Below are 24,510 nucleotides of genomic sequence, written 5' to 3'. Positions count from 1 at the left end.
ACGGGTGATCTGATGGCCACCTATAAGTTTATCAGGGGTGACCACCAGTATCTGGGGGAACGTTTGTTCACCAGAGCGCCCCAACGGATGATGAGGTCAAACAGTTATAAACTACTACAAGATCATTTCAGGCTGGACATAAGGAAGAATTTCTTTACTGTCCGAGCCCCCAAGGTCTGGAACAGCCTGCCGTCGGAGGTGGTCCAAGCACCTACACTGAACACCTTCAAGAGCAAATTGTATGCTTATCTTGCTGGGATCCTATGACCCCAGCTGACTTCCTGTCCTTTGGGTGGGGGGCTGGACTCGATGATCTTCCAAGGTCACTTCCAGCCCTAATGTCTATGAAATCTATGAAATCACTCTGTAAATCTTTATGTCTCCCACAAAATTTATTAACAGTGATTTTATGTTTATTTTCAAGATCATTGATTAAAAATTTTAATACACTTAAGCCTGAAACTGATCCTTGTGTAAATTCACTAGAAATACCTCCACCTTTGGATAGTGTTTCCTTATTGGCAACTATTTATGTTGCCTCTCAGTTAGCCCAAGGAAGTGCAATTGTGAAAATCTGAAGTGGGTTACACAGCAACTAAAACAAGCAAGCCAAAGATAAACAACCTACAGGAGGCAAACGTTTAAATATCTGACCTTCAAAAAAAATGAAAAATCCAAAACAGAATTTAAAACTTCATATTTTAGAACTCATCTTTTATTCAGCTATGCTTTTTTTTTTGGTGGGGTTAGATTTCCTTTCGGGGGAGGGGGAAGGGAAGTCACCTTTAAGTGTAATAAGCCTTTTAATCTAGATAAAAACATTCTGAAGTCAATTGGCAAGCATTCATTAGAAGTAAGAGTATACAGTTCTGTGATATCCTCAAAGATCAACCCATAATACCAAAGGTATTTGTAAAATTAATGGTATTTTAAATGTTAGCTTTACTTTTCCTTTCTCTGGGATGACTGCAATTGGCACAAACCTTACTGTGAAGGGAGTGGTCTTCTATTTTTCAGCATTTAGTTTCAGGAACAAATCCTTCATTGCTGTATTAAGTGCCCCATCCTATCATTTAGAATCATGTGCTATGCACCTACCAAGTACACTGACAGAGCTTTCTGATCTCAGCTACCAAGATTTTTTATCTTCTCTCTGGTAGTACTCTTTCAGAGATTGTCACTGGATGGTTACACCTAGTGTGGCCTTAGAAGAATTTTTTGCACCCCCTTTGAGCATCTTCTTCATTATTTTATGTGAATAATACTCAGCTACGCTAGAGGAATAGTTAGAACTGTATTCTTGAGATGCTTTTGAAAATAGGTTGTGTGTTCCATGATGCTTAGCTTAATTAACAAAGGCTTCAAAATCAATAAAAATTTGTCATGGCCAAAATAATTTGATCTAATCTGATAGTGAAGATAATCTGAGTTATCAGCAAGTTATCTATACTCAAGCTACAAGGTGTGATTCAATTAACAGCACAGAGTAACTGGGTCTAAACTGAACTAGGATGAATTGCAGAACTTGAGCTTCAACCCATACCTTCTGAAAAGACAGGCAGCTCAAGTTTAAAATACCACCCAAATCAAGCTACTGAGGTGTGTACACAAGACAGGGTGTTGGACAAGGCAACCGTCAATCAGGGAGAGGTCAGCAATGATCTTGGCTGGGGGCAAAGTATGACGAACACCAATATACTATCAAGACCAAAATGGTATGATTTCTTAAAAAGTTATGCTTTGTTCCTCTTCTTAATTATATTCCCACCAAAGGATCGCTCTTCTGAAGATGCCTATTTTTTTTTTTCACTTCTGGCCAGCTGAAAGCCCATTGCCTTTCCAGAGTGAAAGATTTCCATTCTTGAACAACTATTTTATACTACTAGCCCTATTATGAAGAAACATGTTCTGATTTTTATTCAGATCTAGCTTTAAAGGGCCTCCCAGAATTAATAAAGTTGAAATAAAACATTAATATAAAACCAGTAAATTCTACTATTGAGCTTATTTCAGATCTAATGTTACACATACAATATGGATGGTTTCAGTTAACCTAATTCACAGTTAATTAACAGTTAACATCTTTACATTACATGCCAACTTTTGATTCAAATAAATGTGCACTGAATGATTTTCTTCTAGATGAGTCAACATCTCGACTCGGAAGATAACCTTTAAGTATCATATTAAGCAATTCTGATGTCTCTGTCTAATAGCATTTTGAAGCCTCTGCTCCATATTTAACCTAAGAACATCTAAATTAGGTTGTTTTTCTTTAGATGTAAACAAGACAATAACAGAAGCAGTACTATTTATTTCATCCATTTATAGGACATTTATGAAGTTTCCAAGTTCCATAAAGCTAAGATAAAACAGAAATCAACTCACACTTTATGTGGTAAATTTAGTAAATTATTTTTTGCATATACCACGAGTTAATTTAAAAATAACACAAATTAAAGAAAAAAAAATACCAAACCAGGGGAGGGGGACCAAACTTATTCTGTTGGTGGGCTTATCTTCTCCATCTCTAACCAACCTCAGTAGGTGCTCTTATTAATCCTCTCAGTGTCAAAGACAACAGAGAAAATAAGCAACTTCACTGTTTTTAAAGCATAACATTTCCTCTCATCTTTAGCTCTATTATTCCAGTTAAAATTCCCTGCAATTTAAGAGTGATACTGTAGTTAGGATGGTCCAAGAAATATAAGAGGGGAAAGGATTTTTGTGGGTAATATCTTGGATTGGAACAACTGCATAATTTAGAGAGATTTAGACAAGCTCTTGTGCAAAAGATACCTTTTTCTCGGGTCTGGGAAAGAAGTAAACACAGGTTGAGGTAAGTAACAGATAAGATAATGGCTTACGTAAAATTCCATATGTAAATAAATAAAAATTAATTAAAAATCCTCTACTTTGAGGAATGGAGCAGGGCTGTAAAACAAGAGAAAAGAGACATTATCAGAATACTTCTACAACTACAACAGAACCTCCTCTGACCACATTCACACCCCAACAGATAAGATAAACAACAAAGTAACATCTAACTGGGCACATCCCAGTCGACGGAACCACACACTGGACTTCGACATTGACTCCTTTAGGAAGAAAGCTAACAGTGAAAATCTTACCAAAAGCCAGGACAACCACAACATCTCTGTTTCAGAGACAACAATGTTTCTAAGGTCCAACAATGAAAAGTAATCAAACCAGCAGACAAAGGAAGGCCTATAGTCATCCTCAACTATCAGGACTACATTAATAAAGACTAAGAGACCACTCTTTGACACCAACTACTATAAAGAACTTGGGGTGGACCTCACACCAGCCATACCAGCTTCCATACAAGTTTCAGGAAAAAACCGCTCACACCTAATGCCCTACTCTTCCACTACAGGAACGTATGAAAGATTCACAAGCAAGGCAACCCTGACAGACCCATAATATCCAACTGTGGTATCCTCCTGCAGATCTATCAGGATTCATAGAAAACATCCTAAAATCACGTGTCACTCCAAAAACAAGTTTTCTAAAAGACACAACACACTTCAGAAATCTGGAAAAATCAAGGCCCCTGCCCTTCCTCCCTTCATGCCCCTGAAGGCTATGCTTGCAACCATGAATGTCTCCTGTCTTTATGCTAATATACCATACTATGATGACAAAGCAGCCTATATGAAATGGATACAAGAAAATAGACTACACTCAGATTTGCAGCCGCAATATATTGCACAAATCATCCATTTCATACTCATTCATAACAGATTCATTTTCAACAACAAATACTCCAAACCCTGGGCACAGCTATGGGCAAAAGATACCAACCTTCAAAACCTGAAAGGAACCTGCATGATAGCTGCATTAGATAATATTTTCATCATCTAATCTAAACATCTACTCAGTTATTGACCTCCACTACAGGTTTAAGGTTTAAACATCCCAAACATATCAAAAAAGTTGTAAGCTACAGTCAAGCTCTTCAGGTACCACCACATCTGCTCTGAGAACTTCACACTACCTTCCTCATCAACCTAAAAACTTCATTTACCCAACTTAAACACTCTGGACCCCTCCCCCCACCACACACACACTCCTGGCTTTCCAACAGCCCTGGAACCTCACCCAATGAATCATATGAAATAAATTCACTGCTGATCCACAGGTACCAAATGGGATGCAACCCTACCTTAAACAATAAATTCAAAATGTCAACTCATCTTTACTGCTATCACAATGGACCCTAGACATGCCTATCCCAGAATGGGTATATCTCATCCAGTGCATCAAAGCTCTCAGGAAAATTATGTTAGTGAAACCAACAAAAACCAAGCTCCAGAATGTACAAGCACAAGAAAAGTATAAAAAACAGACAGACACAAACATGGAGGAGTACCACTCCCTGTCTGACCTCACAATCCTTGTGCTCAAGGGTAACCTACAGAGCACCTGCAGAAGATAGGCCTAGGAACTAAAAATTATCATTTTACTGGATACTAATTACAATCAATCTGCAATCCTGCTAATCTCTCTGCAATCTGACAGGAGATAATGCCCCTCTTCCCTCTTGAATAGTCTTAGTCTTCCACCAATCACTTTAACCTTTCTACTGCTTTTCTCTTGTCTATTACGTACTCTAAATAATGTCTCCTCTTTTATTTTACAGCCCTGCTCCACTCTAAGCCAGGCACCAGAAACCTTTTTCAGCACACCCCCAGTTTGGGGGAGTGAAGAGAGAGCTGGGGGCACAGGGGAGCAGGAGAGTAACATAGAAACAGTTTCCACCTCCCCTGTGCACTGCTGCTGCTTCTCCTAAGCTAAGTACAGACAATCAATAAGCCTGAGCCAACTGATTGATTCAATCTTTGCAGGTTAGTCCAACCTGTGTAGACTGATGTTATTTGCAAGTGAATAGACATTCACTTTTGATTCTGGAAATGCACATGCCTACAGTGGCTCGGGCTAGAAGCCATGGGGTGCTAGCATGAGCCCTCCCTTCCCTTCTGCAGTGGCTAGAAGGCTGGAAGGAAGCTGATAGGGGGACATGCATAACCAGGCCTTGGCAAGCCACTGAGTATAATTGGGGTGGGATTTAAACCCCCAGTCTGGCCTACAGAGACCCTAGCCATGGTGTGCCTGGAGGGGTAGGGGGAAGCAGCTGAGAGAGAGGGGAGACAGGGGAATTTAATCCCCCTCCCTCCCCAACCTTTGCCTGAGGCTGCTGCCGGGGCAGGCTCTGGCCATGCCCATCATAGCTACAACAGCAAGCAGAGGAGAAAGCCAGGCAGACCCAGGCTGGGGTCCCATGAGGGTGGGAGAGGGAAGGCAGGTAGGTTTAATCCCCTTCCCTCCTTCCCGCCACTCCAGTGGGCAAAAAGTCTGGCTGCTCCACCTCCACCAGGCAGACCAGGCTGTGCCAGCTGGGTTTCCCACCCTCACTCCCTTGTCAGCCAGCCCTCACTGCTCTGGCAAGGGAGCAGAGGGGTGTGGCCAACCCTGTTCTGCTCAAGCAGACAGCCCAGTCCATGACTGCAAAGCATGGGATGCTAGGGAACTATGATTTAACCGGAACTTCTCTCTTGGACAGAAGTTCCATAAACTGATTTGAACTAAATCAGTTAAATCTGATACTACATTCAACCAAGCTTATCTTAAACTAGTTTCAGCCATTTTGAAACTGGTTTATGTGCACTGAACTTCTGTTCTGTTACAGGTTTAAACCAGTTTCTGATCACTTAAACCTGTTTATGTGTAACTTATGTCCCTAGCCCTAGACTCCCCACACACCTGCTGCAGTGTGAGCACAGCTTGCACAAAAAATAAAGCTTTGCCAGTGGCAGGGAGCTAGAAATTACTTCCACAATGCTACTGCTTCTCCTCACCCCTGCCCTGGCACAGCTCTCCATCAACCAGAAACTGTGCACAGCCTTGAGGGGGGAGACAGCTGGAGGCAGGGAAAAGTGGCAGTGGTGCAGTTACAGCTTCTAACTCCCCAACCCAGGTGCAACTCCCTTCGGGCTAAAAACTGCGTTCATACCACATGCTTGGGGAAAGCAGGGGAGAAGCAGAGAGAAGTGGTATCAGCATAGGTACAGCTTCCAGCTCCCAGTGTGGCTCCTCACCACCCAGCTCCAGTGCGGGGGCTGGATTCAGCCTGCCAATTGTATGTAGCCAACCCCTGCTCCAAGCCAACTGTTTTTGTTTATGTATGAAGTATTACATACACCACTGTGCTACCTATTACTTTTCTCAAAACTCAGGAAGGCCACCATATTTGCTTAAAGTTTTTAATGTTTTTAAATATGAAAAAAAAAAAAAAAATCAGTCCTACACTCCTCACGCTCTGCTGGTTAACACTCAAATATAGTTGAAAATGTTTTAGGCAGCTGTTTCCACATTTGTTGTCATTTAGCTTATCTTCTACTGATTAAAAAAAAAGAACAAGAAATATGAAAAATGTACCATTTAGGCTATGTAGATAAGTTTGGATTATTTATTATTTATCCTAATGAGTTAAGTGTAGGCCTGATCAATTGTGTCCATTAAAGACCCAAAGGCACAGTATGTAAGACTAACTGTAGTTAAGGCTAGTAAACTAGCCAAATTTCAGCTTGGATAATTACTTTGTATATAGCTAATTTCCTCCCTACAGTTTCAACTAGAAGGTTTTCTTCTTTTTAATAACAGAATTATTATTCACTTTATGTTCTAAAGTCTAATCTTGCTGAGCACCATTAAATTCTCACTCAGAGATGGCTGCATTTCAGTAGTAGGTGTGGTGATTTTTGAATACATAGTTTGTAAGTCATAATGGAATCATTCTGAATGAAAGAACTTATTATACTTTTTGGAGAAGAAAAAAAAATGTTAAGTTGAAAATCTATTACTTGCTGAATGCCCTGCTTATCCTTGTCATTGGAAGCGTAATCCTAAAACTGATGGAATTTGAGTAATCCTATTTAGAGGTCACCTTTATTCATCTTTTCTTTCATTTATTTGAAATAGCAAATGGAGAAATACTATAAATTAAATTACCAAATGCTACAGAGTAGCCATTGGGTATTCTGAAGAGAACAGTGACCATTCCTGCCTAGAATGAAATAAAAAAACAAAAAACCTGTATTGTTAAATATTGATAACTCATTTTAGTGTTATTTTCTCAAACAAGTTTTCCGTGACTACCTTCTCTGTCGAAAAGTTATTTTTTCATGTTTAAACAAAATGTTATCACTAAAAAAGATTTAATCCGCCCTTCCCCCCCAAAACTCAGTCTAAGTACATGCTGAGTTTTATGGGTTTTGCTCCTAAAATGCACCACAAAAATAAGTCCTTATTAGGTACATGCATTTGCTTGCTTAAAGGAATAAAATTTAAAGAAAAGTTTATCAAGAGTCTTGGCAGAAGTCAGTAACTGGCAAACAAGCCACCTAAAAGGAAAGTTTGACTGGGAGTCCTACTTGGGAGAGGGCCAGGGTTGCCTGAGGGGAGGTGCTGGTGAGTAGGAAGGCCTGCTTGGTTTGGGTTTGGTGGTATACCTTTGGTGGGAACCATTTTGCAGGCTTGTTTGAAGGAGTGGGCTGATTGTGCCTGATGATAGGTGATTAAGGCTGCCTGCAGTGTAAGCAATGAGGTGGGGTTTGTAAACAACAGGGCTTGTCTTTCCAGAAGTCAGCAACACAAAAGCAAAATGGCACAGGACCAGCAAACAGGGGATTTTGACTGGGGAGTTATCCTGGACACTTTCTTTCTCACCCTTCTGGGTGCATCTACACAAGATGCTTTCTTATACAGCTGACTAATGTGCTGGGCAGTAAAGCAACACATGTGCATGGGAATTAGGGCACAGTAGATTAACTTACTGTGCTACTGAATAGTCCCATCAAATACAAGTGGCATCCGGTAGCTCAGTAAATCATTGTGCTTAAATGCACATGTACACGGTGACATTGGAATTAGTTTATTTTGGCTCAAAATGAACCAGAATACATTCAGTCACATGATTTGCACATGTAGATGTGCCTTCCTTCACTGTAAACTTGCCAAGTGGAGCAGATGAAGAAGGAAGAGGGATTTTTTTTTTTCCAGGATGTAGCACAGGGGTGGGTAAATACAGCCTACAGGCTGGATCTGGCCCACCGGGCCCTTAAAAAATTTAGAAAATTAATATTTATATGCTCCTGGCTACCTGTCAGAGATGACAGAAGCCAGGAGCAGTAGGACCCCGGGGAAGCCAGCAGCATGACCCTGCAGTCCAACAGCAAGGCCAGCTTGGCCTGGCACCATCCCCAGCCCTTCCCACCCCAACTGGAAAGCTCTGCCTAGCAAAGCTTCTGGCTGGGGACCCTGGGGCTATTCCTGCCTCCCTCTGCTGGAGAAGGAAACTCAGATAAGAATGCAGGGGGGAGAGGTAGGGGAGGACCACGGGTGATTGCCCCAGTCCTCAGGGCTGGGCCAGGCCAGTTCCTCTTGAGTCCTGTGGTTGTGGCCATGCAGTAGGGAACAACATGGTGCCAAAGCGCTGTGGCACATGGGAAACCAGGGAAAATGGTGGCAGGCAGGGGGGAGTGACAGTGAGTGGGCGCATGGATGGGAGTGCAGGGCCCACATGCTGCCCAGGGCCAGAGCTAGGGCCAGTGGGGCCCTGAATGGGGCAGCACAAGTGCAGGGCTGTGCCAGCAGGGGCTCTATGGATCTGGGCTGGGCTGGGCTGGGCTGGGCTGGGCTGGGCCAGCAAGGATAGGTAAGAGCCAGCCCAGTTCCAGAGCCCCTGTTAGCCCAGCCCCATGCTCCTGCTGCCCCAGTGCTGGAATATTGGCATGGGCCCCAGGCTCTCGCCCAGCTGTCACTGTACTCCCGCTCGCCCACTTGCTGCCACTCTCCTTACCTGTAGCTGCCATTTGCCCACTTTCCTACCCGCCTGCTGGCCACTCCAGCACCACGTAGCTCCTGGCTGCATCGCCAAACTGCGGGAGACTGAGGCCCACACTGGTACCCCAGGGCCAGAAGTAGGAGGGGGGTGTGTGTGTGTGTGCGCGTGTGTGTGTACGTGGCTGTGCAATGAAGGAGGGGGAGAGAGAGACAGAGAGAGCAATGAAGGAGGGACAGAGTGTGTATGTCTGTGTTTGTAGGGCGAGTCCCACACACATGCCCCACCATACATATGCACCCACACACCCATTTGCAGCGCCATACATGCAGACCCCCACACCCCCTCATACACTCGAGCCACACTCCCCCCCACATACAGTCTCCGACAAACTCCATACCCACCCACGCCCCACATATCCACACCCCAACATGCTCCCTCATCCCACACCCCCACACATACCTCACAGACATCCACACCCTCCTTCACACACCCACAAACCCACACCACCCCACAAACCTATACCCACACCTGATACCTCCCCCTACAATATACAAGAGTAAGACTTCATTTTAAGCTATTATGCAATCACCTCTACGTACACTACAGAAACACACATAAATCAGAACAAAACTATGTTGAAATCAAATTATTGAATGTTGTAGCTGTTCAATTTTTAGAATATAATTTGGTATTTTTCTGGTTCCAAAATGGCAAAACCCCTTGCTCAAAGAAGAACTACTGGGGCAATAGGAGGAACTTCTAGTAACAAAGGTCAGGGGTTGGGGGCAGGACTTTCAGTCACAAGATGGTGACCAGGGGGCACAGCACCTGTCAAGGGGCAGAGCTAGCCATGCAACCCCCAGCAGCTTGCCAAAACTCAGTAAGCAGCCCCCCAGCCAAAATAACTGCCCACCACTGGTGTAGCAGCAGAAGAGGAAGAAGGATTTAGCAGGAAATTCAATAGGATAGCTGGAAAATATTCCAGTGCCAAAGCCTTGCCACTGCCATCCCTTCCTCAGCCCAGATCTGTGCAGGCTTTGTCAAGACACAGCCACTGACAAGCAAGCTATTCACATAGGTTCCAGTCTGACTTTGCAAGGACTTGTGCCTGCATATCCCCACCAAGGACAGCTAGGTCAGGGAATGCTTTTGGCATGAAGGATACTTCCTGGTGGATTCTCTCAGTAATCAGGTAAGGAAGCTATTGGAGGAGGTGGATAGGCTGAGAAGTATCCAGAAACATGAGGCCATCAACTCACTGCACAGTCCTCCAGCATCATGAAAGAGGGATGGCCAGAGAAGGCACTGGAAGACACAGAATACATAGATACTCTGAAAGGTGGAAGCTAGCAGCTTGTTGCCTCTGGCAACAGAAAACACCCCTCCTGCTCAGCTGAAGAACAGGTTTGAAGCCCTGCCATCAGAGAAGCCCACTCCAGCAGGAGGGGAGGCCAAGCCATGCACCCCTAGGGGAGGGAAGATCAAGACCATTGCTACCAAGAGGAAGCAACAGGGGATGGTGGTTGGCAACTTCCTCCTGCAAGGCATAGCGGCATCCATCTGCTGGCATGACCTGTTGGCTCAGGAGGTCTTCTGTCTTCCAGTAACTTCCATCCAAGAAATCACAAAAAGACTGCCCAGACTCATCCAGCCGTCTATTTACCCCATGCTGCTCAGCTATGTAGGTAATGATACTGCCAGGGGTGATCCTGAAAAGATCAAGAGTGACTACATGGTTCTGGGTGCAAAGGTCACAGGGGCCCAAGTGGTGTTCTCATTCATTGTTCTAGTCAAAGGTAAAGACCCAGCTAGGAACAGACACATGGCTGACCTACAAATAAACACATAGCTGCAGAGATGGGGTCATCAGCAGGACACTGACTTCTTTAACCACTCCAGGAAGAGTGCCTTCATGGACATGCTTGCCAACCTAGTGAGGATCGTTTTAAACTAGGTTCCCAGGGGGATAGAGACAAATACCCAGATGTAAGTAAAGAGCCTGAGGACCTGGATAAAAACTTAGTAAGATAAAGTAATAATAGAACTCTTAGCAATGTTCTCAGGGAAACAATACGACAGTCCAACATCTAAAACATTTATACACTAATGTGAGAAGTATGGGGAACAAACAGGAAGAATCTGAGGTTTCACTACAAGCACAGAATTATGATATAATTGGGATTATGGAAAGGTGGTGGGATAGTTCACGTGACTGGAGTTCAGTCATGGATGGGTAAAACTTGTTTAGGAAGGATAAGTAGAGGCAAAAAGGAGGAGGTGTATATATAATGTATATGTGTTCAGAGGTGCAGTATGAAGTGAAGGTAGGACTGTTGAAACCTGTGGGTAAAGGTCAGATGGAAAAGAAGCAGGGGGGTTGGTGTCTGCTTTCCAGGTGGTGGCTATCTTCTAGAGGCCGCCGAATCAGGAGAAGGTGGATGAAGCCTTCCTTAAACATCTGATAGAAATACGGGGAGAAAATATGGAAAGCCAAGGCTCAATTTAAAATGCAGCTAGGAAATAACATAGAAAGCAATAAAAAGGGATTCTACAAGTATCTGTGGAAGACCTCAGACACCACAGGTCCCTTATGGAATGTGGAATATAGTTATAGATGGTGCATAGTAGGATCAAGTATTTAATCTCTTTTTTATATCAGTCCTTACAAATAGGGTCTCCTACAATAGGATGAGGGTAGTTGGCAGGAAATATATAGGGACAGAGAGAAACTCCTAGAGTAGAAGAAGAAAAGTTTAGGGATTACTTATTGATCTCTGATCAATAAGTCTCTGATTTCAAGTCTTCTGAGCCAGATGGGATGCACCTTAAAAGACTGAAGGAATTGGCCAAAGTATTTTCACAGCCATTAGCTTAAAAACTCATTGAAGTTGAATGCGGACTAACAGTATACTCTTATTGCAATAAAAAAAGGCAACAGCACACTGGGTTATATTAACAGAAGTGTCTCTTGCAAATCAAGGTAAGTGTTGATGCAGTAAGATGTGCTGACACACTTAGTATTAAGTGTAGGAAACTAATCTTGACGTCTTGTGGTATCCAATATCCTCACAGATTAACAGGGCTTCATGCAGGAAAGGGCTAGAACCCATCTTAACTACATCAAGGAGAACAGTTATGAGAGTCTAGGCAGAAATTATTCATCCTTGCAACACTGCAATATTCTGAAGAGCCTGGGCCAGAGGCCATCAATGTAGATAAGTAATGTATCAAGGTATTAACCTCATAATTCATCTGACTCAGTTCAGGTACTTTGAGTCAGGACAGCCACAGAATGCCTGACCAAAAAAATCAGATTGTGACAAGTGGTTTGGATGGTGCACTGAAACAAGCATTCAACAGATAATCAAGAGTGCTAATGCCCTGATAATGTTTCTCCCTCACTGATTAGATAATAAGTATAGAAAGGAGCACTCAGAAGAGAGATCTGGTCATAGAAAGAGTTGAGCCAGGCTTAAGACCTGGCTTGAAATGCTTCAATGCAGAAAGACAGCAGCAAAGCTCTCAGCCATAGGCGATGTATAGGAGGGGGGTGGGGCATGTGCCTCTCCTGAAATTGGCCCTCGTCAGCCAGGGAGCGGGGAGCACTAGCTGGAGCTCCTCCTGAGAAGTGCCAGCGGTACTTCCAGGGTCAGTGGCCACTGGAGGACTTCCCACCTCATCAGTGATTGCCTGCTGGTGCCCCCCAAGAGCCATGAGGCACCAGTCGCCCATGCCCTCAGCACATTTCTAGAAGCTTCTCTTGACTACTGGGAACAGAAGGTTATGTAAAGAGGTATGGGAACAGAGACTTCCCAGCTCAAAGGGTCTGACCATCAGACCCTTTGGCTAAGTACAGATAGTCAAAAAGCCTGTGGCTGAATTGATTCACTCTTTGCAGGTTAATCTAAGCTGCATACAGTGAACTGATAAGCAAGTGAACAGACATTCACTTTGGATTCTAGAAATGCAGACATCTGCCTGCTGTAGCACAGGCCAGAAGCTGGGGAGTGCTAGAGCATGCCCTCCTGCTGAGCTGGAGTACACAGCTTGGGCCAAAGCTAGCCTGCCCACCCTGCGAGGGGAGACTTGTGCAAGGGGGTGGGGGGAGAAAGGTGAAGTGAATGTAGAGCATCCTGGGATGCTGGGGAATTGCGTGTTAACTTGAATCTGGAGGGGATCTGCCCTAGGTCCCCAGTCAGCAGTTTAATAAACCAATTTAACCTAAATCAGTTAAGCCTAATACTGCATCCATCCAAGTTTATCTTAAACTGGTTTCGGCCATTTTTAAAGTCTCTCACCCCATTCTTGTTAAAAAATTAGGAGATTGTGGTGTCAATGCCTAAAGTCAGATGGGTCGCCAATTGGCTGGAGGGCCACACCCAGAGAGTGGTAGTGGATGGGTCATTTTCAACCTGGAGGGATGTGGACCTTGGGGTCCCCCAGGGCTCAGTCCTTGGGCCCACACTGTTCAACATCTTCATCACCAACTTGGAGAAGAGGGTGAAAAGCACCTTGTTCAAATTCGCAGATAACACTAAGATGCGGGGAGAAGTGGGCATGTTAGAAGGGAGGGACAGGCTGCAATTGGATCTGGACAGGTCACAGGGGTGGGCAGATATGAATAAGATGGGATTCAATACTGACAAGTGCAGGATACTTCACCTAAGAAGAAAGAACCAGCATCATACCTACAGGCTGGGGAACTCCCCTCTCATCAGCACAGAGGCAGAAAAGGATCTTGGAGTCATTATAGACTCCAAGATGAACATGGGCTGCCAATGTGGGGACACAGTCAGGAAGGCTAATCGCACCTTGTCATGCATCCACAGATGGATCGTGAGCAGGTCCAAGGAGATGACCCTCCCCCTGTCCAACACTGGTCAGGCCACAGATGGAGTACTGCGTCCAGTTCTGGGCACCGCACTTCAGGAGGGATGTGGACAACATCGAGAGTCCAGAGGAGGGCCACTCGCATGATCAGGGGTCAGCAAGGCAGGCCCTATAAGGAGAGCCTGCAAGACCTGAACCTCTTCAGCATTCACAAGAGAAGGCTGAGAGGGGATCTGGTGGTCATCTATAAACTGGCCAAGGGAGACCAGCAGGCAATGGGAGAGTCCCTGTTCCCCCAAGCACTACTGGGAGTCACAAGGAATAACGGCCATAAGTTGACTGAGAGTAGATTTAGGCTAGATATCAGGAGGCACTACTTCAGTCAGGGCGGCTAGGATCTGGAACCAACTTCCAAGGGAAGTGGTGCTCGCTCCTAACCTGGGGGTCTTCAAAAGGAGGCCAGACAGACACCTTGCCGGGGTCGTTTGACCCCAGCATTCTTTCCTGCCCATGGCAGGGGGTCAGATGTGCTAATCAGCTCAGGTCCCTTCCAACCCTACCAACTATGAAACTACGAAAGTGGTTTACGTGGACTAAATTTCTGTTGTGTTGAAGACTTAAATCAGTTTCCAATCACTTGTTCCAGTTTATGTGTAATTTCTGTCCCGGGCCTTTGGGTCACCCAAAATACCAGTTATGTTCAGTGGTGAGGAAAGATCAGACTTCCTGAACAAGAACAAAAGAAAGCAACTAGAGAACCATTAAAGCAAACTCTACAGCATAACCAAACAGCAGTAATACAAATACAGAGAAGATATACACCAGCTGCTGCTTTTTCACTCCATTTTTAAAGAGGTTGCTTTCAATGTTTGCAACGTAGAGAAACACTGCTCAAAAAAGTGATGCAAGACTCTAAACAGCAAGCAATAATTTTTAAAGGAATAAATAATAGGGCAGACCAAAGGAAAACATAACTTACCATCAAAATTAGAACTAAAGAATCTCCGACCCCCTCCTACACATGCACATAAAGGCATGATTTGATCTAATCTGTGACCCACATAATTGCACTTCTTGTCAAGCCACATGTAACATGGCAGGAGGCGCAACTGTGGGATCATGCATTAAATTCCACTGCACCTTATTGCCAGTGTAGGGTGAGCCCAATCCTGGGATCCTCCTCCATTGGCAAGAAGCAGACTCCCATGACTGGGGTGGCTCTTAGTCATGGAGACCACATGTGGCCAAGATCAAGAGTCCTGCACCTTCCCATCAGGCAGCCATGACTAAGAGCTTATCAGCTGCAGAACTCTCAGCCCCCGATTCCTGTGATCTTCCAGCTGCAGGGACATGTGGAGCACCCCATAGCTGAGAGATCACAAAAGCTACAATAACTCAGCTGGATCACCCCTGCACCCCTACAGCTAAGAAACTGCATTGGCTATAATCTTCCAGCCTCAGGGGTATGTTGTGCTCCCCTGCGCCTGGCAGACGGCAGTAGTTGTAGTCTCCCAGCCACAGACTGCATAATATGCAAATTAAAGGTGAATAGAAACCAGCTATAAAGTTATTATGCATTTTTGAGCAATAACTTTATAGCTGGTTGGACCCATTAAAGACATGATATTTAATTTGCACATGTAGCCAGTCTAAATTTATTGCACAATTCACAAGATAATTGCACAAAACATTTAACTTGTGGAGGGGGCCTCAAACCAGTGCTGGGGTTACAGCAGATAATCCATGCAGAAGAGCTCTTATATGCTAGGAAAGAGCTGACTGACAAATGTCTAAAAAATCCTGAGGAAGTGCCAGATGGAACAGAACATGGCAGGGCATTTGTGCTCCTGCCAATTTCTCAAAACCCTAAAAATTAAAAAATAATGGAGCATCTACCTTGTTTTGTACTAGAAAGCTGAGTCACAAGAGTAAGAAGCCTATGCACCTGGTATCTTTAAATAATCATATTTGAAAATAAGTATTTATTAAAAAGGTAAAAAACAACAAAAAAACTTACAAATCAGCCAAGGGAAAAATGGCTCACTTACTGACCTACCATCCTGTCATTCATTCATTCATGAATTGCCACACCATGATGGATGACAACAGAAGTTGGCTTTTCAGGCTTTCAAAAATAATTCCATAACACTGTAAATGTCAGACTAAATAGTATTAAATAGGACTAAAAAATTTAGACCAATGACTCATGCAGCATCTACATAGCACATGTGCTAAGCACAACAGGATATATTGAATGTCTCCTTCTATAATACAGTAATTGAGCGCTAAATGAAAAGGTTGGTTCTATTACTAAATAAAAATAAATTCACTAAAACAAAATATGAGCTTAGTACCTTAATTCATGTTGCATTTCAGTTGTTTATACAACAGTTTGTAAACTTATTCAAACTTCCTAAATACAAATATAAAATTTCATCATCAACTCAGAGTGTTCTGGTATTTTTGTCATAATAAAGATTTGGGAACATGCATGCATGTATGTTCAATAAAAACATATGAAATTAGTGCCTGTAACATTTAAGACATCCAGTCACGATAAATATTCCTTTAAAAAAATACATGTTTTCTAAAATTCTTCATAGTCATATTTATTTAATGTTTCTATAGTATACCACAGCAGCAGTACAGAACATTAGTGTTTGACACACCCTAACAAGTAACCTAAAAATATCACCTCAAATTCAAGCACTTTTTAAAACATAATTTATATCACTGTTCAGAAAACAAGAAAAATTATATCTGATTCTTGTTTTCAACAGTTACATATTTTTAAAAAAGCAATTTTGAAGGTTAAATAGCCACCCGTAATTCCTCAACACAAACCAAGTATTTTAAAAACCTTTCTAAGGTCCTTGTATGTCTTCTATTTCAGTTGAATTTCCCTTTTTATAGATGATTGGTTGGTTCTATGTTGTACTTTTCAATTTACTGCATTTTCTGCACACCATATTGCTCCCCCCCACCCAATGAGTCTCACACCTTGTTTTTAGAAAGGCAGAAGAGAGAAACATTTTTCCAGATTTATGGCCACAAAACCTAATCTTCAGCTCACTCACCCTCCCTTTTATGCTCAGACAAAAAATAGAGTTTTAATCCTTTCACAGCTGAACTGTTAGCACCTCTTGGGTGCTCAGCCAGAAGCTGGAACTGTAGCTCTGGCTAAAGACTGGACACTATGATCTAGAATTTTGAAGAGCTCAAAAATGATGAAATAGAAAAGAAGACCAGTAGCTAACAGATTGCAAAATTGTCAAAGAAATTATAGCTTGATTAGCAGAATATGAAGACCATTAAAAAGAAAAGAGAGCTGTTAACACCTGTGGAGTGAAGAGTAATTAGCAGGAATCAGGAAGGTTATAATGAACCACAAAAAATCAGTTGACGCCCTTAGAGCTGCCTGAATAGACATGCTATTGATGCTGCTGGGCACTTGGTTTGAAACTTTTGGTGGAGCAATCACATCACTGCACCTCCCCTGGATCTGCCCCTTCTGGATTCCACCCCTCCATATAGCTGCTGAAGGGGAGAAAAGAAAAAAACCCATCCGTTTTACAGCATTGCCATGCTTCTAATACATGCAAAAAAAAAAAAAGAAAAAAATCGAATGTCCCTATTTAAGACATGAACTCCAATTTTGGAAAGGTAATTTTTGGGAACAAGGTGCATTTGGCATTAGAGTAAATATATAGCTATCAAAGATGCACTGATAAAATTCAAATGAAGACTTAATACTTATAAGTTGGCTTCTGTATGTTTAATTGTAATGTTTACTTTTCAAACCAAGGTCATACTATCATTTTGTCAATCAGGCAATATTTCTAGTCAGACTAGAAAATACCTAGAGCAGGGCTGTCCACATTTAGCACATTTGGGAGCTGCACATTGTGTGGGGAAAGATCTCCCAGGATACCCCGCACTGCATGGGCTGCACCGGCAACAAATAGCCCCCTATTACCCTCTGCTGACAGCATGCAGCCTGGCCCCCCCTGCTACATGGGTGATGGTGGAAGCACACAGATCACCCCTTCTGACCACATAGGCTGCAAGCAGACCCCTGAGTGCTCCCCCCACTGTATGGCAACAGAAGAAGCAGCTGGAAGGTCCCCATGAGACTCACGTCAATCACATATGGCCCATGGGCTGCCAGTTGTACAGTGCTGACCTAGAGAAATTTCAAAAGAAATTAACTTTTCTCTAACTCATCCTCTAGAAAACTAGCTTAAAAAGTTACCTTGCACATCGCTGAAACATAGATAAACTGTGATTCAGTAAAAATAAAAGCACTACTTCTGCAGATGAATGAAGATGACAATATTTTTTGGCAAAAGGTACTGTAAATATATTTACTTCCAGTAAATACTTAATAGGCATGCTGGAAAGTGAAATCGCATGGCACTAGGAATTCAAAAAGGCATTTGAGTAGTTAACAACTATAATAACCAATCTACCAGTTTTAAAATAACATATAATTCTTTTGTCAGAGCTTCACAGAAACTAGCCATAAATAGTATATTAGAAATTGTTATTTACATTTTGACAATGACAGTCTTACTCCTCTTTTCTAAAAGTAGTCGAACAAACTTCCAATATTATTTTCAGTTTTAATCGCTATTTTGCTTACCTTACGTGGCTGAAAATCGTATTTCACACAGTGCTGGAAACCTTTGCCTTTTGACTTCAAGGATGTAACTATTAAGCAGTTGCCAACAAAATGAGCAGAGTACCCAACACCTTTGCTAGTGCGGAAACTGCAGGGACAAAAAACTTGTATTAGTGACAATAATATTTTCAAAACCTCTGGTAAAAAGGAACCTTGAGCACAACCTCAAGTATTTACAAGCAGAACAACAACTAAACCTTTGAAGCAAGAAAAAACATTTTTCTCTCTTTGCAGATAGTTATTAGCAGACGTGATTAGCAAAAATAGTTCAACTACATCTACACATATTAACATAGATTAGCAGCCAGCAATCTTTAACAAGCTACAGGCCGGAACAAACCAGCTCTGGTTTCGTGCAGGCAGGGTGGCTTCACTGGCATGTCAAAAGTGGGGGCTTTGCTTGTGCCTGCACCTGTGCCAAGGTTGGATAGCTGGGAATTGCATCCACACTGCTATCACTTCTCCCAGGTCCCCCAGTTACAGCACAGGCATAACTTCTAGCCAGTGGAGAAGCAAGCCTTCACTGCTGCCACTTCTCTCACTGTCCCCCCTCACTCCCACCTGTGAAACAGCCCCCTACCAGCTAGAAACTGTGCCTGCACTGCAGCCAAGGAGCAGGGTTCCTGGGAAGGTGACGCAGGTGCAGCTTCCAGCTGCCCGGCCCTGGCACACGTGTGGGCATAAGGAAAGCATTTTGTTTCCGCAGGCAAGAACCTATTGGATCCCTAATTCTTGCTCATTTCCAAAGAAGTCAGGCACAAAAGCATTTCTAAATATTCTGCCTATCCACATCTTTGGTAACTTAATACCTTTAAAATTCTGAGTTTAAATGACCTTCCCAGTCTTACAGATAAATGGTAAGTCTACACTGAAGTCTCCAAATCCCTGTTCAATGGCATAACCATTATTACACAATATCATACGTCTAGGTAAAAACAAAATGGTCGTCTTAAATATGGATTAGGAACCTTATTTAACATAAACAAAAGTGACCCGACAAACTGTGCTTTGTAGTTTAGCTTGTATCTACACATGCCTTAACTGCCTATTCTGATTCCATATACTTTACTTGCTGCCTCGTTCTTGAATATTGTCATCCTTATGAATTTACATGCACAGAAAAATGATAACTCTGACTTTTCCTTTCACTACAGCTGACAGGGTGAACAAGCAGAACCTAAATTTTTCCTTTCTTCCTACTCCAACTATACCTTCCAGTCTTTATCTCCATATAAGTTCTGATTTCTCTCACCCCCTACATCATTCCAGACCCTCTACATCTCTTCTATTCCCTTCCCTCCCCCTCTGCTTTCAGGCATACACCGAATCCCCCAGTCCTAAAAAGCCTTCTCTAACCATTGTATGCTATTACATCTATCAACCCTTTATATTTCATTCTTTTAGATGCAGGTTACTGTACAATGCTTCATGTCCTGAATCTTAAAATTAATAACACAAAAATGACAGTGTTTTTTAATCACTTCCATCTACATTCTCATTTTTCTCTCTACTCTTAAATGTCAGGAGTTCTTCCTCTTATATTTATCAGTGTCCCGATGGATTTTGTCCTTGGTCCTCCCCTCCCTAAACTGGCTATTAATAGAGGAACAATGGGTGCCAAAGCTCACACATGCAACTGTGATAACCACCAACCATAGACTGATCTCAGTGAAAAACTCTCCCCCTCTCATTCAGATTTTTTTCTGCCTCTCTTCTTGACCAGTGGCTCCACTAATTCTCCCATACATCCTTGATGATAAATAATTTCCCTCATAACTTCTTATAAAGTTAAGGTTGTTTAGTCACCTTTACTGTGCACAGTGTGGGCCTAGGTTGACTCACACGACTAATAAAATCACTGCATTCAGGCAAACTGTAGAAGAAATGTGACTGATGAAGCATACATCTAATGTTAAAATAGCTTCAGTTAACAGTTAGTGGAGCTGTTCATCTGACTCAGTTATCTGCAATATGAACCACAACTTCTTGACAAATTATAATCTAATTTTCCCATAAACAACCTAAGCACCAGATTAAAAATAACTTTAAATGGAAGATTCGGATGTAAATCTGCTAGAATATAGAAACACAAATAACTTACTTTGGTCCTAAAGGCAGTGAGGTCTTATCCTGCATTAACCCGCAATGAAAAAGTAAGCCATCATGAGCTACCATCCACATACAATGGGATAAAAGTGTGCACAGAGCAATGGATATATGCATCCTTATCTCATGACAAGTTGCCCATATGTCAACACCTTTAGTCTGTTACCAAGATAATTTGCAACAAAAATTCTTGACATTTCTTAAGGAATCTAGTTCAAAATTAAATCAACTGATTTATTTTTAAATTTTCAGAAAATGTATTTCAGACTTGGTAAGAACTAAAGTTTATGGTTGATTCATTTTCCACAAATGGCAAATTTTCACCTTGATTAGAGATAGCAGCAGCATCTCCACATTTACAATTGATTTGCTTTCATCTTAGGTCTAAGTCTATTGGGCACTAAGGGGCCTGATAGACATCAGGACTGGGGGGTAACCAAGAGCGCCCACTGGGGGGCTTAAATGTCTCTACACTAATGCTAGGAGCATGGGGAAGAAGCAGGAGCAACTTGCACTCCTGCTTGCAGGCAACAACTTTGACCTGGTTGTGCTAACGGAAACCTGGTGGCATCCTATTCATGACTGGGTGGTAGGTACTGAAAGTTATAGGATGCACAGACACCATAGAGTGGGGAAAAGAGGTGGGGGGGAGTGTGTTGCTCTTTATGTTAAGGAACGATATGCATCTTCTATAATCAAGATGGGATCAAAGGAGGGCCAAATTGAGGTATTGTGGGTTAGGATACAAGGGATACAAGAGGGTAGAGAAGAAAGGGACTTGGTAGTGTGGTTCTACTATAGATTGCCATTCCAGGAGGATGAGCTTGACCTGGAATTCTTCAGGCAGCTCTCAGAAGTCGTATTGTCAAGAGATACAGTTGTCATGGGTGACCTAACATCTGCGGGGAGGATCAGTCACCCAGAACTAATCCCTCACACAGGTTCTTAACCTGCAACCAGGACCTTCACCTAATGCAGGAGGTATACGATCCCACTAGGGAAAGCACCTTGCTGGACTTGGTGCTGGCTGTGGGGAACAACCTGGTGGGGGATCTCCAGGTACAAGGCAACTTAGGGGATAGTGACCATCAAGTGATTCAATTCACTGCCTGGTGAAGTGTGAGAAAAATAACCAGCAGGGCTGAAGTGTTAGACTTCAGAAAGGCTGACTTCCCTGCTCCTAGGAGATTAGTTAGTGGGGCATTAAAGCTCAAGAGCATTGACAAAATGGGGGTCCAGGAAGGGTGGTCATTCCTCAAGGAAGCGATCATTCAGGCACAGGAGGAGGCAATTCCACTGCATAGAAAACGGGGCAAAGGGGTCAAGAAACCTTCCCGACTAAACTGGGAAATGCAGGAAAGCCGAAGGGCAAAAAGCAGGCATGCAGGCTGTGGTAGCAGGGGATAACTACCAAGGAGGAGTATACCTCTTTTGCTTGCACTTGCATGGAATCAGGAAGGCCAAAGCAGCACTAGAACTCAGGCTAGCAACAAAAAGTAAGGACAACAAAAAGTCCTCCTCTGGGAGCAAAAAGAAGGCACAGGGCAGCATAGGACCCCTACAGGATAAACAAGGGTAGTTGGTAACAGATAGGAGGGACAAAGCAGAGCTCTTCAATGAGTTCTTTGCCTCTATATTCTTGAACTTGGATTTTGACAAATCTCCCAAACGCGTTACTGCCAGAAACAGGAGAAACACCAACCCACCAACTGTCAGCACCAACCTAGTTAAAAAACACTTGCAGGGGCTGGATGTGTTTAAATCAGCAGGACTGGATAAGCTCCATCCAAGGGTGCTGAAAGAATTAGCCAGTGTCATAGGAAAGCCACTGGCACATCTGTTTGAGCACTAATGGTGCTCAGGTAAAATCCCAGAGGACCGGGAAAGGGCCAATGTGGTGCCTATTTTCAAGAAGGGGAGGAAGCAGGATCCAGGTAACTATAGTCTATAGTTGGGAAAATCCTTGAAACTTCTATCCTTGGGAAAATCCTTGAAAAAATCATAAAGGATCACATTTATAGGAGTCCAGCAGGTAATATTATGCTGAAGGGCAACCAGCACAGGTTCACAGCAGATCAGCCCTGTCTAACTAACCTTGTTTCTTTCTATGACCAGGTCACTAAGAGCTTACAGGAGTCAAAGTAGATGTCATCTACTTGGACTTTAAGAAGGCCTTCAACACGATTCCAGGTAAAATCCCCAAATCTGAATATTTTAAAGTTTGTTTTCCCCAAATTCTAGAGAGTTAAGAGGGCAGACAATAAGTACAAGTCTAATTTGAGTTGTGATGAAAAGCTTATAGGAAAGGCAACTTTCATGTTTATTTTGCTGGAAGATGTCAAAAACCTACCAATTTTACACACCATTTGAGATTCAATACAATTACTACGCATGAGTGCTATTGCTTTTGTAGTATCAACTGCCTCTTCGGAAAAACCATGCACACCAAATTCCAAGTCACAGAAGATAGATTCATATTTGCCTTTCTGTCAGGTTTAGGTACCTTTTCTCTCTTTTTTAAATGTCTCCCAACTATTTAAGATATCACAGCAATGGCCATTATATAAAAATAAGATATTTTTGATGCAGACAAGTACAAATTATTGTAAAGACAAACTGAAATCCTTCAAGAGACTTTCTAAGTCATTTTACAAACTTAGACATACTTTATTATGAAAATATTCAACAGCAGACTTTTACAAAAAGAATTAGTTAACCGGATCTTACAAACACAATGAAGTTCCTCTCTCCCCTCCAAAGTTGCTTTCTTTTAAAAATATGTTTGAAGGAGTACAAATCCAAAGAAGAAAAATCCTCATTCATGAATGGGAAAACACAGTTAATACAACCTTATCATTATAAAACCTGGTCATCAGATGTTTCAGATTAGGAAATAAAAATTAGTAGTAGCTGAAATTTAAGTTCAAAAGGTAAAATTTACAAAATTTGAAATTAATTTCTAATATTACTAAAACTGAAGCTACTGTTTCCAAGTATAGTATATTCTTATCACACTAAATTTTGAAGATTATTACTCCTTTAATTTGGATTAATTTTTAAGTTTTGCATGGTTAAAAAGCTAAATTTTACAAGTGGCATAATACAATATTGCTCTTGTTAAAGGTTTTATTTTTTAACAAGATTTGGCCCAGGAAATGAGATCCAAAGAGATGTAGGCAAATAACACTAAGTTAAATTCAGTGTCACACTGCATGACATTCTATCTTTATCTGATCGCATAATGTTCCAATATCTTAAATATTAGTTTAAAAATATAGATGTGGAATGCTTTAAAATGTTATGGGCCTCATTCTACATTCAGGAATATCCATTTAAATTAAGGCGTGCAGACACATGGGAAGTAAAAGTGAGATGCCTTATTTACTAGAGGAATAATGGCATGATTGCTTCAAGCCTTAATTTATTTCCTTTGAACAACATTCAAGTTCAGGGTTTCAGTCTAAACCTCTTTCCACTGTCAAGCTTGTTTGATAGGCACTCTTAACTCTACAAGCTAACAAATGAAAATTGCACCCTCTGATGGCAAAACTGCATTCCAAAAGACATTAAAAATATAACAATCCATTATATTTTCACAGGCTAGATACAGACATTCAAAAAGCACAAGGGAGGGACCAACCTATGCAGATTCCTCTAAGCAGCATAGATTGGATCAGGAGTGACCAAAACGCACATTCACTCTTGGGTGGGAGAGAGCATACAAATGCCTACACTGGTTGGGCATGTCCAGATGAGTGTGTACATGCCTCTTGCCCTACCTCAAACCCCTTTGAGGCAGCGCAAGAGGCACATGCAGGAATGAAAATATGTTCCCCACGCTGCAAACTTGCAGCGCAGGGAGAAAATTAGACTCAGGGCTCTAAAAAAACTGCTCCGCCCAAGAGCCAGCCCAGAGCCAGTTCTCCAAAAGAGATACTCTGGTTTCGGCCAAAGCATCTCTTTGGTGCTCCTGCTGCCCCCGGCCCTGTCCAAGGTAAGTGGGGGGGGGGGGTCGTTTAGGGGGTTG

The 24,510-nt window shown here is 42.4% G+C and overlaps 1 protein-coding gene across 1 annotated transcript in view; it reads right to left on the bottom strand.

Moving 5' to 3' along the window:
- Positions 1 to 24,510, bottom strand: part of LOC109302237 (neurobeachin) — a 564,850-nt gene that overhangs the window by 345,592 nt on the left and 194,748 nt on the right. Inside the window, exon 6 of the mRNA XM_019523799.1 lies at positions 18,339 to 18,465. Within this exon, the coding sequence (XP_019379344.1) occupies positions 18,339 to 18,465 (127 nt within the window). The remainder of the gene's footprint in view (positions 1 to 18,338; positions 18,466 to 24,510) is intronic.

This window comes from Gavialis gangeticus, unplaced genomic scaffold, assembly GCF_001723915.1.
Source record: "Gavialis gangeticus isolate Ggan-Ray unplaced genomic scaffold, GavGan_comp1, whole genome shotgun sequence".
In the NCBI taxonomy this organism is placed as follows: domain Eukaryota; kingdom Metazoa; phylum Chordata; order Crocodylia; family Gavialidae; genus Gavialis; species Gavialis gangeticus.
Note: the sequence above shows the minus strand (reverse complement) of the source record. Positions and strands in the feature narration are given on the sequence as shown.